Source organism: Natator depressus, chromosome 11, assembly GCF_965152275.1.
Source record: "Natator depressus isolate rNatDep1 chromosome 11, rNatDep2.hap1, whole genome shotgun sequence".
Lineage (NCBI taxonomy): Eukaryota > Metazoa > Chordata > Testudines > Cheloniidae > Natator > Natator depressus.
This window is the reverse complement of record NC_134244.1, coordinates 76,166,570-76,183,712: the sequence shown is the minus strand read 5'-3', so window position 1 is coordinate 76,183,712 and position 17,143 is coordinate 76,166,570. Positions and strand designations below refer to the sequence as shown.

Below are 17,143 nucleotides of genomic sequence, written 5' to 3'. Positions count from 1 at the left end.
GAAGTGAAAACATTGGGTGCATTTCCATAGGCAGTGTCGGTGGTCCTAACTGAGTGGGGATGCAACAACTGAAGGACAAGATAAGGGACAAACCTCCCCTCTAGTAGTCCCTGCCAACTGTTGGGGTCAAAATCTTTCTGCTGGGAGCTGGTTCCATCATTACTGGAGATTACGGATCCAAAAGGACAAAAATATCCTCCGGAGTGATTTAAGTCTGTATCCTTTTAGGGGAGTGCAGTCTTGTCCCTCTGCACCACTGGAGCCAATGTGATTGATGGCTCCTTATGAGATCTTGGCAGTACAGACAATGTGCTGAGGTCTTACTGACTTTTCTTGGTTGGTACTGACAGTTCTCCATCCTTCAGGTTCTGCTGCCTAATCCTGGCCAGTATTGGAGTAGATATCACAGATGTCGAGGCTGGTACTGAAGTACTCCTGCTCTTACACACCTCTTACAGAGCCATAAGTCTTAGATGGACCTAAATCCATGGGACCAGGGTGATAAGACTTTCCTGACTTCAAAGTCAGGGAGGGATCCCCTCTTTGAGGTGAATTTAGAGGGGGATCTGCTCCTATGCTTACGGAAGTACTTCCTGCTCTTCTGGGGAGCCCGGGGAGAAAGGTCTTTGGCACTGCTCTTTCGTGCTTCTGAGTCAGACATTGTGGTGCTAAGAGGCACACATCTGGCTACCTCTACCAGATATACAATGGGATCCCCCAGCCCGGGTCTGACTAAGGCTTCAATGCATGCTCCATAAAGTTTTTCGTCAGCCTGAATTCCTGTACTTGCCAGGTTTGGCTGGGAAAAGAATGGCAGATAGCCATGTTGCAAAGTGCAGTAAGGTACCACCGATGATCGTTGTTAACCAGAAAGGAGTGCGGGCAAGAGATACAGTTTTTTAAAGCCCGATAATCTGGGCATAATCTAACCCCATACTGGGAAGGGCTCCCAGATTTGGGGAGGGGATTTCTAACTAGCTATACTAAGCAAACTAACTAGATAACTATAAAAAATATGTACAATATTTACAGGTTGAAGACAGAGGAGCAGCTCTGGACACTGAAGGGCTCTGTCTCAGAACATCCAGCAGTACGAAAGAACCGGAAATGCCGCCAGTCCACACTGCCCCTTATACTCTCAGTGGAAAACACAAGGAGAGCAAAGGCACGTATGTGGACCACCAGAGATTGCCAGCAAGAAACTTCCAGTCTCCGGCACATAAAGCGCATAAGTACCTACAGTGGAATACACATAGGGACAGGTGCTCAAAGAATAAAGTGTCCCTTCTTTAAAAGAAATGTTGTTCATTTATTTTGTCAGATGTATTTAAATGAAGTTCAATTTTAATCATTTGTGACTCTTCAGAGCACACTTGTAAATGTGTTTCATTATTTTTTCAGTACATACTGCAATAATGAAATCTTAGTCATTTGAGGCCCCACTACAACATCTGTGGTACACAGCTGAACCAAGAAAAAGCTAGATTCTATTGTACTTCAGCAGTAGCTCAAGAAAAAAAACAAAAACTAACACTAGCCAAGAAGCATAATTAAAAACGTTTCTTGGACTTCATTCAAGAAGCTTGCTTCCTTCTGTACATACACTAGCAACAAAAAGTGGGAAACGCTCTAAGGAAAGAAGGTAAGAACTGTAATCTCATTTTCAAAAGTGACAGCTATCTAGAAGTCTCAGTACCACTGAAAAATCAATGCTGCTCAAAACAGTTCACTTATTCTCACATTGAACTTCAAGATAACTATTGCCCTTCCCTTAAATAGATAATGCAACATAAAAATAAGTCAGTATTGGGTACACATATTCAATTACAAAGGATGTTTAAAATCTTTCAGTTAAAAAAAAACGGTGAGGAAAATGAAGGTCTGATAAAATCAACAACAAAAGATTACACACATATACAGGCATGATAAGCTAAGCTAAATAAATTTGTTTGTCAATATATTGAAGTGAGTTATAATTTTAATGTACTTTAGATTAGAGGTAGGTTTAAATGTCTCAAGGTTGTTTTGTTTCTTTACTTACACGAGTGCATCAAATCAAGTAGTATCCAACTCCATAACTGGTGATTTTTGTTTTCAAGGTAACAAAATTTTATTTGTTCTATTTTAGAAGATAAGCTATTTGAGCAGTCCTTACCTCCTCTTCATGTTCATGCTGTGCTTTTAGCTTCTCTAGCTCTTCCTGCAGCTGCCAGGAGTATTCTTCTTTCTGTTTCTGAACTTCTGCCACATGGAGATCTTGGAGCTCTTTTAGTGCTTTTTTATGATTTTCCTCCATATGCAATACTTCTTCACGCAATACATCCAGAGCCTTATGATTTTCTTCTTCCAACAAACATCTTTGATTTTGAAGAGTTGTATTCAAATCTTCCTATAATATTATTCATTTAAAAATAGCAAACATCCTCATTATATCCAGTTCATGAATGGTATGCTGCAGTATTAAAGTTACCCTCTGCCCGGTGAATTTCCAAACCACATAAGTGAATATTTACCACCAGCATCTCCTGGACCCTGACTGAGCATGCACTTCACTTACCTTTGAATTTATTTTTTAAAACTTACTAGTAATAAGAAATTACATCTCTATAGGTCTTCTTGTTCCTTCCTACATACAACTCTCATCACCACAACCCCCCGACATCAAACTCATTACAATCAGGAGCACTTAAGCATGAGACTTCAGTGGAACTTTAGCACCAATTTAAGTGTTGACATGAAAAGGGATGCTTTCTTGAATGAGGGGCAAAGAGTGGCAACTTTTGTGCCTATCTTCAGTATAATCAAGTAGGCTTACAAAAATTTAGGCTCTAAATAAACCAGTACAAAATGATGCCCTTTGTGTCCTTACTCAACAGAAGGAAAATATTCAATAGCATCTGCTGGGACTTTATATCCTAGCAACAAGCCACTACCCTACTTCTGGGACTCATGATACATAACAAGAAGCTAAAGCACTCTCAAACACCCTTAGAAGATGTTATTTCAATGTACTGGAAGCGTAACATATTTCAAGACTTCCTAAATTCTGTTCAAGTTTCGAAAATTATGCAAAATGTGATTTAGCAGGATCGTAGGTTTACTCTAAACCTGGGAATCTATTAAGAGTATTTTTACCTTTAACAAGTTGCTAAGAACTAATTAATGAGAAGGATGAAGTTAGTTACAAAATGGAAGGTTTCTGGAGTGCCAATTAAGTTGTACTATATATACACACATTAAAATGTATAACTTAGCTAGATAAAAGATGCAGTATTGTCACACACTAGGACTGAAGCAAAAGAGTTACTGTCCTATGACTGCCACCTTTTATGCTTCCCCTCAGCCAGTTTACTCAACAGGGTCCAAAGGAATAATTGATGTTCTGAGCTTGCAGTTTAGAATATTTCTGTATGATGTACCACTAAGGAAGAATATCAGTAACAATCAAGAACCAGCTTTACTACTATATTGTTCTTAAGAATTACCAGCTCTTCCTTACTGCACTGTGGTTGAAACCATTTTCAAAATATAAAAATTTTGTTACATAAGGAAAAGCAAAAAACCGCAGGCATCTGCTCATTCTAGAAGGTTCATGCAAAACGTGTTTTGAAATTCTTATTTCAAAATAATTTTAAAAATACTTTATACAAAGTAAGTGATTGCACTTCTCCAAAATGATATCCTATGGGAAGTAATAAAACTGTTGAGGAAAATGCATGAACTATTCTCTCATTTCCAAGCCCTGTAGATTTTAAACATTTTTACACGTAATAAAAGTAACAAAGAAGAAAAACTTTGTATTTCCATTAAACTCAGTATCTAAGCTTGCATAATGGTCATATTTAAATATGTATTTGCCTATAATCTCTCCTTTTGCCTTTGTTCTTAATAATTAAGAAAATTACTACAAAGGAGTTAAGCAGCAGCTGCTCAATCAACAGAGCATTTCGCAAATGGAACGAAACAACTCTAGAAAACCAACAGTCTTTCATTTGAAATCAATCTAAACTCAAAACCAAAGAGGGTCATCTTACTGTCTTGTTTTCCCCTGACTCACCTTATGAGCTTCTTCCAGCTCAGCAGCCATGGCTTTAAGTTTTTCAATATGAATAGTAGCTAGCTCAATTTTCAGATTGTCTTGTGAAAGTTGCAGCTCTTCAGAATGTTTTAATTTCAGCCTTTCCATTTCCTGAGTCAAAATTGCTTGATTCGCCTTATCCTTCTCATGCAGCTGCGCTATGAAATACATCTGTAGATCCTCAACAGCTTGTTTGTGCTCATCTCGTATAATCTGAATTTCAGACAGGTATGAAGACTCCAAAGAATCCAGATTTGACAAGTGTTTAGCTTCCAATTCATCAATTTGTGTTTGATGCTTTGCCTGCAGCTCAGCTATATGAGCTTCAAGATGAGCCTGCTGTTTGCTTTGTAATGTAGATGTAAGTGTCTCAATTTCAGCTTGGTGCTTTGCCTGCAGCTCAGCTGTGAGGGATAAAATATGTTGCTTATGCTTCTCCTGTAGCTGTTGACTCTGGAGTTCTAGCTCATCAGCATGCTTCCCTTTCAACTCTTGGAGGAGAAGCTCTTGCTCTGTTGTGAATTTTTGAGTCATAATTTTGTGTTCCTCCATAAATCTAATTTCCAAGAAAATTAAGAATGTTGTCAAACAAGCATTGATAAGATGCAAAGAAGAAAAACTAGGCAAAAATTGTTAAATTTGATCATCACATTTTTACCCATTTTATCCACAGGAACACAAAGGAATTAACTTAGAACAGTGCAATGGCTCTGTAAAGTGAGATGGTCATCTCAGGTTACTGCTTAGTAGACAAGTGCCCATATTACAAAAATCATTAATATAGGTGGCAGCATCCACAAAGATAAGCATTTAATGTGCATGCACAGAGATTATTCCCTTTAACTCACAATGAAGGTATATTAACAGGACAGTGTGGGGAAGTCTGTGGTACTTGCTTTGTAAACACATTCGGAGCTTCAGTTTACTGTGAACTGAACAGAAAGCAACCAAGGGAGGCAGGGCTGGATATTACCCTTATTAGGAGGCTAAAAGTACAAAATTGAAGTTGCCATTTATTTCTATATGTAATACTGTAGTGATTATTTTTTAATAATTGCAGGTGTTAGTGTGTATTTATATGAAGTAAAATCTAGCAGTGAGACTTCATGGATAACACTACCACTCCTTGCTAAAATAATACACGTTGTTATATTTAGATAATTTTTTGGTGCCACCAAGTGACAAAATTATGAATTGCCATTTCTTATGAGGTTTTAAAACAAGAACAGTAAAAACCAATTAATTACATACTTGTTCTGTGCTTCCATAAGTTTAGCTGCACATTCCTCTTGGAGCCCAAATGTGGCTTTTTCCAACTTTTTTTCCATGAGTGCCTTGGCAGCTTGCAGTTCGCTGTCATACTGAGCTTTCTGTGTAGTCTGCACACTTGCTAAGCTATCCTCTAGCTGCTGCAGACTGTTCTGCTGCTCCTTTAGGGACTTCTCCAGTTCTACAATTCTGGCAGCCTGCTGATCCTGAAGCTGATTCATTTCAGCTTCACGAAGTTCAAACTCCTTTTGCAAAGTTTGTTTCTCATACTCTGCCTTGTCTTCAAGTTCTGTACGTAACCGTGATAACTTCTCTTCAACTTTGATCCTCAGGGCCTCTCTTTCACACTTCCATTCCTCCTCCTTTTCTTTGTGCACTTGTTCCATTTGCTGGACCTCTTCTCTAGTTCTTTTTAATTCATTCTTGTGATCATCAACAAGTCTACATTTTATCTATGAACATTACAAAAATAAACAGATGAAACCATATCAACTGGAAATGTTCAGAATAAAATATTCTTATTAGCCATTTAAACGCCTACAGATCCTCAACTGTGGACCACTGGGTCTTCAGAAATTCGACTAGTCATAAGGTCCTGGGTTTACCACCACACTTTCAGCTGCTAAATTACATTAAAAGACAGCTAAAATGCATTAAACATTTTACTTTTCTACCTAAGCAATTGCTGTAGTTGACGCAGGGATGTTATAGAACTGTAAATAGGAGGAAGTGATCTGTGTGACAGTGACCGGTGAACGAGAAAAAAGGTGGCCCTCAGGACACACTGCATGAAAAGGTGGGCCACACCACGCACAAAAAATTAACATTTTTCCATCTTCTAAGAACCATCTAAATATTCAAGTCTTGTGCTTGGGTCAGCTTTCAAAACAAAACACAAGATTTAAGTGTCAATTTGTTGATGCCTTATTTAAGTCAAAGCACTATTAAGAATACCAAAAGAATAGTAAAGGAAGATTTAAATAATGACTAAATTCCAAAAAACATTTTTACATAAATTCAGGCTTCACGGCATTTTGAAGTCTTTCAACTTATGTCTAAGATCCTTGTCCTCCTCTCATTCCCTATACTTGCCATTATGTCATTTCACAAGGGGAAATAAGCATTTAGCACTTCAGATTCTAATCTTTCCGCAGGTTAGGGCGCAAACAAAAAAATCTGAAATGGTATTAATGTAATTTCAAATGTGTGATTTATGGGCAAAGGTTGAAGAATAGGTGTGATTGAGGTCCTATGAAACTATTCAACCTCATTTTCAACTTCAACCTCCTTCATCCCATTCTTCAACCTTTACATATGTATCACTCATCTGCAGACCCAACTCATCAGAACATTACAAGGTTTTAGCTATGCAACTCCCATTAATATTAAGACCCCACTACAGACAAGAAAGTTCAAATGGTAAGTATCGTTCCACTCACTATTCCCATTAATTTTGCTTTATGCCTGGCAGATGTTGTATTTGACATAGTTATGTCATATTAAATACAAAAAACAAACTAATACATACTACCTTTTCCATCTCCTCTTTCAGATGGATTTCATGCTGGACACCAATGTCTTTTAGTTTAGCACTCTCTCTCTCTAAGTGTTGTATTTCTCCCTGCAGTTCTGCAATGTACTGTTTCTCAGACTGAAGGAGGGAGAGTTTAGCTTTGTGCTCATTCTCCAGCACACATACTCGTTCAGCAACCTCTGCTTCAACCTGGCGTGCTGCATCTTGAGCACTCTGTAGACGCAGTTTGGTAATTTCTGGATTGACGGTGAAAAAAACATTTTGTAGTTTGTTTTAAAGGATCTTGATCATTCATAAAAGTAAAAAAATTAAGTTCAGTAATGACAGTAAAACAGCAAACATATCAGTGGCTCTCTCGATTTCAAGGCTACCAAGAAGTACGTAATAAAATCTCTCCATTTACATTTCTTATAATGGTCCCTTCTGGCACTGGAATCTATGCACTATCTTTTAATCTACTATACATCACCACTGCCTATTAAGCCTATCAGCATCTAAAATGCAAATGGGAGAAGGAACAGGTGATAACTTTTTGCCCCGAGGGCCACACCGGGGAATAGAAATTGTAGGGCGGGCCATGAATGCTCACAAAATTGAGGTTGGGGTGCGGGCTCTGGGGTGGGGCTGGGGATGAGGAGTTTGGGGTACAGGAGGATGGTCTGGGCTGGGACCAAAGGGTTCGGAGGGGGATCAGGGCTGGGGCAGGAGTGCGGGAAGGAGTGCAGGTTCCCGCTGGGGGTGCGGGCTCTGTGGTGGGATTGGGGAGAAGAGATTTGGGGTGCAGGAAGGTGCTCCAGGCTGGGATCAAGGGGTTTGGAGAACGGGAGGGGAATCAGGGTTGTGACGTGGGGAGAGGCTAAGTGGGTGCAGGCTCCAAGCAGCGCTTACCACAAGCGGCTCCCGGAAGCAATGGCATGTCGCTTCTCCGCTCCTATGCGGAGGCACAGCCAGGCGGCTCTGCACGCTGCCCCATCCACAGGCAACGCCCCTGCAGCTCCCATTGGAGAGCGAAGGAACCAGAAGAGGGCCATGCCACGGCTTCCGGGAGCCACGTGGTGCGGCCCCTGAGCCAGCACTGTGGCTGGAGCGGGGCTGAGACGCTGATGCAGCCCCCAACCCAGCACCCCAGCCGGAGTGGGGCCCAGCCGCGTGGTGCAGCTCACGGGCTGGCTTAAAACACCTCATGGGTCGGACTGTAGTTTGCCCAGCCCTGGCCTAGTGGATAATGAGGTGGCAGATTTTCTGAAGATGCAATATTCTCTCAGCTCAAGCATATCCTCAGTAAACAACAAACAATATTTATAAACACAACCTCCCCAAAAATAGCAGAAAAGCAGCTTTGACAAAAATTAGCAGGATAATGAATTTTTAATTTGAACAGTTTGTACAGTATCTCACAGAGATTGCTGAACAACAGAAATATAGTATACCTTTTATAAATGATTTGATAAATAGCAAATTAAATAACATCTGACTGATAGTCAGAGTTGTTCAGGAAGGACAGGCAGGGCAGAAAAGGTGGGGGAGTAGCACTGTATGTAAGGGAGCAGTATGACTGCTCAGAGCTCCGGTACGAAACTGTGGAAAAACCTGAGTGTCTCTGGATTAAGTTTAGAAGTGTGTGCAACAAGAGTGATGTAGTGGTGGGAGTCTGCTATAGACCACCGGACCAGGGGGATGAGGCGGATGAGGCTTTCTTCCGGCAACTCACGGAAGCTACTAGATCGCATGCCCTGATTCTCATGGGTGACTTTAATTTTCCTGATATCTGCTGGGAGAGCAATACAGCGGTGCATAGACAATCCAGGAAGTTTTTGGAAAGCGTAGGGGACAATTTCCTGGCGCAAGTGCTAGGGGAGCCAACTAGGGGGGGCGCTTTTCTTGACCTGCTGCTCACAAACCGGGTAGAATTAGTGGGGGAAGCAAAAGTGGATGGGAATCTGGGAGGCAGTGACCATGAGTTGGTTGAGTTCAGGATCCTGACGCAGGGAAGAAAGGTAAGCAGCAGGATACGGACCCTGGACTTCAGGAAAGCAGACTTCGACTCCCTCAGGGAACAGATGGCCAGGATCCCCTGGGGGACTAACATGAAGGGGAAGGGAGTCCAGGAGAGCTGGCTGTATTTCAAGGAATCCCTGTTGAGGTTACAGGGACAAACCATCCCGATGAGTCGAAAGAATAGTAAACATGGCAAGCGACCAGCTTGGCTTAATGGTGAAATCCTAGCGGATCTTAAACATAAAAAAGAAGCTTACAAGAAGTGGAAGGTTGGACATATGACCAGGGAAGAGTATAAAAATATTGCTCGGGCATGTAGGAAAGATATCAGGAGGGCCAAATCGCACCTGGAGCTGCAGCTAGCAAGAGATGTCAAGAGTAACAAGAAGGGTTTCTTCAGGTATGTTGGCAACAAGAAGAAAGCCAAGGAAAGTGTGGGCCCCTTACTGAATGAGGGAGGCAACCTAGTGACAGAGGATGTGGAAAAAGCTAATGTACTCAATGCTTTTTTTGCCTCTGTTTTCACTAACAAGGTCAGCTCCCAGACTGCTGCGCTGGGCATCACAGAATGGGGAAAAGATGGCCAGCCCTCTGTGGAGATAGAGGTGGTTAGGGACTATTTAGAAAAGCTGGACGTGCACAAGTCCATGGGGCCGGACGAGTTACATCCGAGAGTGCTGAAGGAATTGGCGGCTGTGATTGCAGAGCCCTTGGCCATTATCTTTGAAAACTCGTGGCGAACGGGGGAAGTCCCGGATGACTGGAAAAAGGCTAATGTAGTGCCAATCTTTAAAAAAGGGAAGAAGGAGGATCCTGGGAACTACAGGCCGGTCAGCCTCACCTCAGTCCCTGGAAAAATCATGGAGCAGGTCCTCAAAGAATCAATCCTGAAGCACTTGCATGAGAGGAAAGTGATCAGGAACAGTCAGCATGGATTCACCAAGGGAAGGTCATGCCTGACTAATCTAATCGCCTTTTATGATGAGATTACTGGTTCTGTGGATGAAGGGAAAGCAGTGGATGTATTGTTTCTTGACTTTAGCAAAGCTTTTGACACGGTCTCCCACAGTATTCTTGTCAGCAAGTTAAGGAAGTATGGGCTAGATGAATGCACTATAAGGTGGGTAGAAAGCTGGCTAGATTGTCGGGCTCAACGGGTAGTGATCAATGGCTCCATGTCTAGTTGGCAGCCGGTGTCAAGTGGAGTGCCCCAGGGGTCGGTCCTGGGGCCGGTTTTGTTCAATATCTTCATAAATGATCTGGAGGATGGTGTGGATTGCACTCTCAGCAAATTTGCAGATGATACTAAACTGGGAGGAGTGGTAGATACGCTGGAGGGGAGGGATAGGATACAGAAGGACCTAGACAAATTGGAGGATTGGGCCAAAAGAAATCTGATGAGGTTCAATAAGGATAAGTGCAGGGTCCTGCACTTAGGATGGAAGAATCCAATGCACCGCTACAGACTAGGGACCGAATGGCTAGGCAGCAGTTCTGCGGAAAAGGACCTAGGGGTGACAGTGGACAAGAAGCTGGATATGAGTCAACAGTGTGCCCTTGTTGCCAAGAAGGCCAATGGCATTTTGGGATGTATAAGTAGGGGCATTGCCAGCAGATCGAGGGACGTGATCGTTCCCCTCTATTCGACACTGGTGAGGCCTCATCTGGAGTACTGTGTCCAGTTTTGGGCCCCACACTACAAGAAGGATGTGGATAAATTGGAGAGAGTCCAGCGAAGGGCAACAAAAATGATTAGGGGTCTAGAGCACATGACTTATGAAGAGAGGCTGAGGGAGCTGGGATTGTTTAGTCTGCGGAAGAGAAGAATGAGGGGGGATTTGATAGCTGCTTTCAACTACCTGAAAGGGGGTTCCAAAGAGGATGGCTCTAGACTGTTCTCAATGGTAGCAGATGACAGAACGAGGAGTAATGGTCTCAAGTTGCAATGGGGGAGGTTTAGATTGGATATTAGGGAAAACTTTTTCACTAAGAGGGTGGTGAAACACTGGAATGCGTTACCTAGGGAGGTGGTAGAATCTCCTTCCTTAGAGGTTTTTAAGGTCAGGCTTGACAAAGCCCTGGCTGGGATGATTTAACTGGGAATTGGTCCTGCTTCGAGCAGGGGGTTGGACTAGATGACCTTCTGGGGTCCCTTCCAACCCTGATATTCTATGATTCTATGATTGGCTGAATACCATCTTTCAGGGTATGGATGCCAAGTCCAAAAAGCTTTGCTCTCACATATACTATCTCAGAGAGGAAATAAATATAAGAACTACCACTATCTCCTCCCCACACTTTCATGGCACATGTAAAATTTATATAAAAAAAACTCTTGAAATTGCTTTGCACTGTTTTAGTATAAATAGGTTAGAAGCAGCATGCTTCTTCCAGGAAAAAAGGGACACTGGTGAGAAGCTGAATAAAACGTGGCTTACACCCAGACAGAACATTCCTTTGTTAAACTTAGTTATACAACAGTAGTAAAATAGCAAAAGATTTGGGTTTTAGGAGGGGATTACTACTTTAGCCTGAGCTCTCTGGCCAATTTTAAAGTAATATTTTCCTGACTTTTAAAATAATTCTCTCCCCCCAAAGCTGTGAGAAAGATCTGCACAAACGAAGAAACTTACCCACGGAATATGCAGGAAAGACAGTGAACCCTCCTATTCACTAAGTGCTATTAAAGCCATAAAAATCAAACAAAGTGAAGAGATATGGAACAGGATTTTTTCCCTCCAATCTCTTTCTGCTAGTGGTCTAGGTGTTTCTTGTAACACTAAAGTAGAGAAATTTTCAGCAAAGTGCAATAACTTGACAGGGCCCCTCTGAGCATCAAATATGGCAAGTTACATCCATGAGACACTCCTGTGGTAATCATTCCTCAGCTGTAGTTCATTAAATTCTAGAAACTCACATTTAGGACTCTACAGGAGGAATACTTATGAAAATGAAGATAAAGATGTTCAAAAGAATCATAAAAACAAACAATTCTAAGTACCATAATTAACAAGTTTAAAGCGCTAAATTTCTTTTATGTAATTCCAAACTAATTTGGAATTTTCATATTCCTTCAAATAATCCTTTAAAGCCTAAAGATAAAAAAAATCAAAGCAGCTTTCCATTTTACACATGAACCTGCAAGTACACAAGAACCAGGCAGAGGAAAAGAGGGGCTAGTGAAGGAGAAATAGAGCTTAAGAATAAGTATGCAGAGTTGGAAAATGAAGAAGGGGCTCAGCAGGTAGTCACTGAAGGTGGAAGGGCAAGGAAGAAGAGAAGAGCGGCTAGTCCTATAGGATAAGGGGAAGAGTTAATGGACATTACACCAAATATGAGCGCTAGGAGGACACAGGATGGGTTAAAGAGGATTACAAGGGAGAATAGGAATGGAAAGAACTTGCAGGCAGAGGGAACAGGGGATAGACTGGAGAATAGCACCATCACTAGGAAAAGACAGGTCTATGTGATTGGGGACTCTTTACTGAGAAGAATAGATAGGCCTGTAACCAGAGCTGATCCAGAGAATAGGAGGGTGTGCTGTCTTCCAGGTGCTAAGATACGGGATGCGGACCTGAGGTTGAAAAGGATTTTAAAGGGAGTGGGAAAGAATCCCCTAATTATCCTTCATGTGGGAACAAATGATAGGGCTAGATTCTCGCTGGAAAGTATTAAGGGAGACTATGCTAGGCTGGGGAAGACGCTTAAGGAAATCGAGGCTCAGGTGATCTTTAGTGGGATTCTGCCTGTTCCTAGAGAAGGGCAACAAAGGTGTGACAAGATTATGACTATCAACAGATGGCTTAGGCAGTGGTGCTATAAGGAGGGCTTTGGGATGTATGGCCACTGGGAGGCATTCATGGACACAGGACAGTTCTCTCGGGATGGACTTCATCTGAGTAGGGAAGGAAATAGACTTCTAGAATGGAGGCTGGCACAACTGATTGAGAGAGCTTTAAACTAGGAATTAGGGGAGATGTCCAGGTAATCTCCACGCCAGAATTTAGCATTGAGAGGAAAGAAAATGAAGTAAGAGTGAATACAGCCGTGGGTAGGAGGAAGGGCAGTGTAGATACAAGTCTAATAGGTTATACTCATAGTAAAATGACCGTGCCTAATAGGGTACAGAATGTGAGGGAGGCCAAACAGCAAAAATTAAGATGTTTGTACACTAATGCGAGGAGCCTAGGTAACAAAATGGAGGAACTAGAGCTACTGGTGCAGGAAGTGAAACCAGATATTATAGGGATAACAGAAACATGGTGGAATAGTAGTCATGACTGGACTACAGGTATTGAAGGGTATGTGCTGTTTAGGAAAGACCGAAATAAAGGTAAAGGTGGTGGAGTAGCACTGTATATCAATGATGAGATAGAATGTAAAGAAATAAGAAGTGATGAAATGGACAAGACAGAGTCCGTCTGGGCAAAAATTACATTGGGGAAGAAAACTATTAGAGCCTCCCCTGGGATAGTGCTTGGTGTGTGCTATAGACCGCCGGGATCTAATCTGGATATGGATAGAGCCCTCTTTAATGTTTTTAATAAAGTAAATACTAATGGAAACTGTGTGATCATGGGAGACTAACTTCCCAGATATAGACTGGAGGACAAGTGCTAGTAATAATAATAGGGCTCAGATGTTCCTAGATGCGATAGTTGATGGATTCCTTCATCAAGTAGTTGCTGAACCGACTAGAGGGGATGCCATTTTAGATTTGGTTTTGGTGAGTAGCGAGGACCTCATAGAAGAAATAGTTGTCGGGGATAATCTTGGTTCAAGTGATCATGAGCTAATTCAGTTCAAACTGAACGGAAGGATTAATAAAAATAAATCTGCAACTAGGGTTTTTGATTTCAAAAGGGCTGACTTTCAAAAATTAAGAAAATTAGTTAGGGAAGTGGATTGGACTGAAGAATTTATGGATCTAAAAGGTAGAGGAGGCCTGGGATTATTTTAAATCAAAGCTGCAGAAGCTATCGGAAGCCTGCATCCCAAGAAAGGGGAAAAAATTCATAGGCTGGAGTTGTAGACCAAGCAGGATGAGCAAGCATCTCAGAAAGGTGATTAAAAAAAAAAGCAGAAAGCATACAGGGAGTGGAAGATGGGAGGGATCAGCAAGGAAAGCTACCTTATGGAGGTCAGAACATGTAGAGATAAAGTGAGACAGGCTAAAAGTCAAGTAGAGTTGGAACTTGCAAAGGGAATTAAAACCAATAGTAAAAGGTTCTATAGTCATATAAATAAGAAGAAAACAAAGAAAGAAAAAGTGGGACCGCTAAACACTGAGATTGGAGTGGAGGTCAAGGATAATCTAGGCATGGCCCAATATCTAAACAAATACTTTGCCTCAGTCTTTAATAAGACTAAAGAGGATCTTAGGGATAATGGTAGCATGACAAATGGGAATGAGGATATGGAGGTAGACATTACTGTATTTGAGGTAGAAGCGAAACTCAAACAGCTTAATGGGACTAAGTCGGGGGGCCCAGATAATCTTCATCCAAGAATATTAAAGGAATTGGCACAAGAAATTGCAAGCCCATGAGCAAGAATTTTTAATGAATCTGTAAACTCAGGGGTTGTACCGTATGATTGGAGAATTGCTAACATAGTGACTATTTTTAAGAAAGGGGAAAGAAGTGATCCAGGTAATTATAGGCCTGTTAGTTTGACATCTGTAGTATGCAAGGTCTTGGAAAAAATTTTGAAGGAGAAGGTAGTTAAGGACATTGAAGTCAATTGTAAATGGGACAAAATACAACATGGTTTTACAAAAGGTAGATCATGCCAAACCAACCTTATCTCCTTCTTTGAGAAAGTAACATATTTTTTAGACAAAGGAAATGCAGTGGATCTAATTTACCTAGATTTTAGTAAGGCATTTGATACCGTGCCACATGGGGAATTATTAGTTAAATTGGATAAGACGGGGATCAATAGGAAAATTGAAAGGTGGATAAGGAATTGGTTAAAGGGGAGACTACAACGGGTCCTACTGAAAGGTGAATTGTCAGGCTGGAGGGAGGTTACCAGTGGAGTTCCTCAGGGATCGGTTTTGGGACCAATCTTATTTAATCTTTTTATTACTGACCTCGGCACAAAAAGTGGGAGTGTGCTAATAAAGTTTGCGGATGATACAAAGCTGGGAGGTATTGCCAATTTAGAGAAGGACAGGAATACCCTACAGGAGGATCTGGATGATCTTGTAAACTGGAGTAATAGTAATAGGATAAAATTTAATAGTGAGAAGTGTAAGGTCATGCATTTAGGGATTAATAGCAAGAATTTTAGTTATAAGCTAGGGACGCATCAATTAGAAGTAACAGAGGAGGAAAAGGACCTTGGAGTATTGGTTGATCATAGGATGACTACGAGCCGCCAATGTGATATGGCTGTGAAAAAAGCTAATGTGGTCTTGGGATGCATCAGGAGAGGTATTTCCAGTAGGGATAAGGAGGTTTTAGTACCGTTATACAAGGCACTGCACACAGTATTCCAGGTGACGTCTCACCAATTCTGGTCTCCCATGTTTAAGAAGGATGAATTCAAACTGGAACAGGTACAGAGAAGGGCTACTCGGATGATCCGAGGAATGGAAAACTTGTCTTATGAAAGGAGACTCAAGGAGCTTGGCTTGTTTAGCCTAACTAAAAGAAGGTTGAGGGGAGATATGATTGCTCTCTATAAGTATATCAGAGGGATAAATACCAGAGAGGGAGAGGAATTATTTAAGCTCAGTACCAATGTGGACACAAGAACAAATGGATATAAACTGGCCACCAGGAAATTTAGACTAGAAATTAGATGAAGGTTTTTAACCATCAGAGGAGTGAAGTTTTGGAATAGCCTTCCAAGGGAAGCAGTGGGGGCAAAAGATCTGTCTGGCTTTAAGATTAAACTCGATAAATTTATGGAGGAGATGGTATGATGGGATAACATGCTTTTGGTAATTAAATATTCATGGTAAATAGGCCCAATGGCCTGTGATGGGCTATTAGATGGGGTGAGATCCGAGTTACCCAGGAAAGAATTTTCTGTAGTATCTGGCTGATGAATCTTGCCCATATGCTCAGGGTTTAGCTGATCGCCATATTTGGGGTCGGGAAGGAATTTTCCTCCAGGGCAGATTGGAAGAGGCCCTGGAGGTTTTTCGCCTTCCTCTGTAGCATGGGGCACGGGTTACTTGCTGGAGGATTCTCTGCTCCTTGAAGTCTTTAAACTACGATTTGAGGACTTCAATAGCACAGATATAGGTGTGAGGGTTTTTTTTGTAGGAGTGGTGGGTGAAATTCTGTGGCCTGCGTTGTGCAGGAGGTCAGACTAGATGATTGTAATGGTCCCTTCTGACCTAAATATCTATGAATCTATGAATCTCCATCTTACCTTTGATGTGCTCTTCCGAAAGCTTGGCACGGAGTTGTTCAAGATCTAGACAATGTTTCTTTTTTAATTCCTCAATTTCTGAAATATATCTGTCTGAGAGATCCATCTTCATCTTCATCAGGTCCTCCTTATATTGGAGTGCAAGGGAAGATCTTAAAGAATCTAGTTCATGTCTGTGTTTTTCCTCCAATTGCAGTCGCAAACAAGTAAATTCTTCCTGCAGAAAACACACATTCAGAACGGAGATGGATACCTTTATCTTTCAGATAATTAGGCTAAAGAATTAATTTGACAGTAAGTACCCATAGCATACTGTAAACATACAAGTTCACTTACCAGTCTGCCTCCTCAAAATATTCTTGCTTCTACACCCACTTCTACCTCCTCAACTCTGGGAGTAGAGGGATCCCCAGAAGGCCTAACTCTGTTTATACAGCCATGCTGCCACAAGGTAAAGTAGAGTTCCAGGAGCTGCCAGAGGATCTAGGAGAGTGGGAAATGCCTGTAGGCACCTGAATAGGGAGCTTGTCAAGGTTTTTGACACTAACATAGGGGAAGGAGACTGCTTATACTATCGTTTGTATTACCATAGCACCTAGAAGCCCTTCCTTTGGACCAGGACCCCACTGTAGCACTCAGCCAGCAGCCACACAGGGGAAAGGACTTCCCAAGCTCCATGGCAACTCTTGAAACACTTATTTCTTAAGCAGCAAGTAAACAAAAAAGCCAGGATAATGCATCAAAAACATCCTTTGTTCACTTATTTTCTCAAGTTGTATAGTTTTGTTTAAGACAATACCTTCTAGTATACTTGGTAAAAACAACAAAACAATAGTAATACAAGGCCTCAGAATAGCACCTGCTATGAAAACCATGCT

The 17,143-nt window shown here is 41.6% G+C and overlaps 1 protein-coding gene across 2 annotated transcripts in view; it reads right to left on the bottom strand.

Annotated features, from left to right (window-relative positions):
• PCNT (pericentrin) overlaps positions 1 to 17,143 on the bottom strand; it is a 243,826-nt gene that overhangs the window by 142,903 nt on the left and 83,780 nt on the right. For both annotated transcript variants that reach the window (XM_074968199.1, XM_074968200.1), the window contains exons 17-21: positions 16,266 to 16,482; positions 6,879 to 7,117; positions 5,330 to 5,799; positions 4,058 to 4,634; positions 2,156 to 2,389 (exon numbers count right to left, since the gene is read on the bottom strand). In XM_074968199.1, the coding sequence (XP_074824300.1) occupies positions 2,156 to 2,389; positions 4,058 to 4,634; positions 5,330 to 5,799; positions 6,879 to 7,117; positions 16,266 to 16,482 (1,737 nt within the window). The remainder of the gene's footprint in view (positions 1 to 2,155; positions 2,390 to 4,057; positions 4,635 to 5,329; positions 5,800 to 6,878; positions 7,118 to 16,265; positions 16,483 to 17,143) is intronic.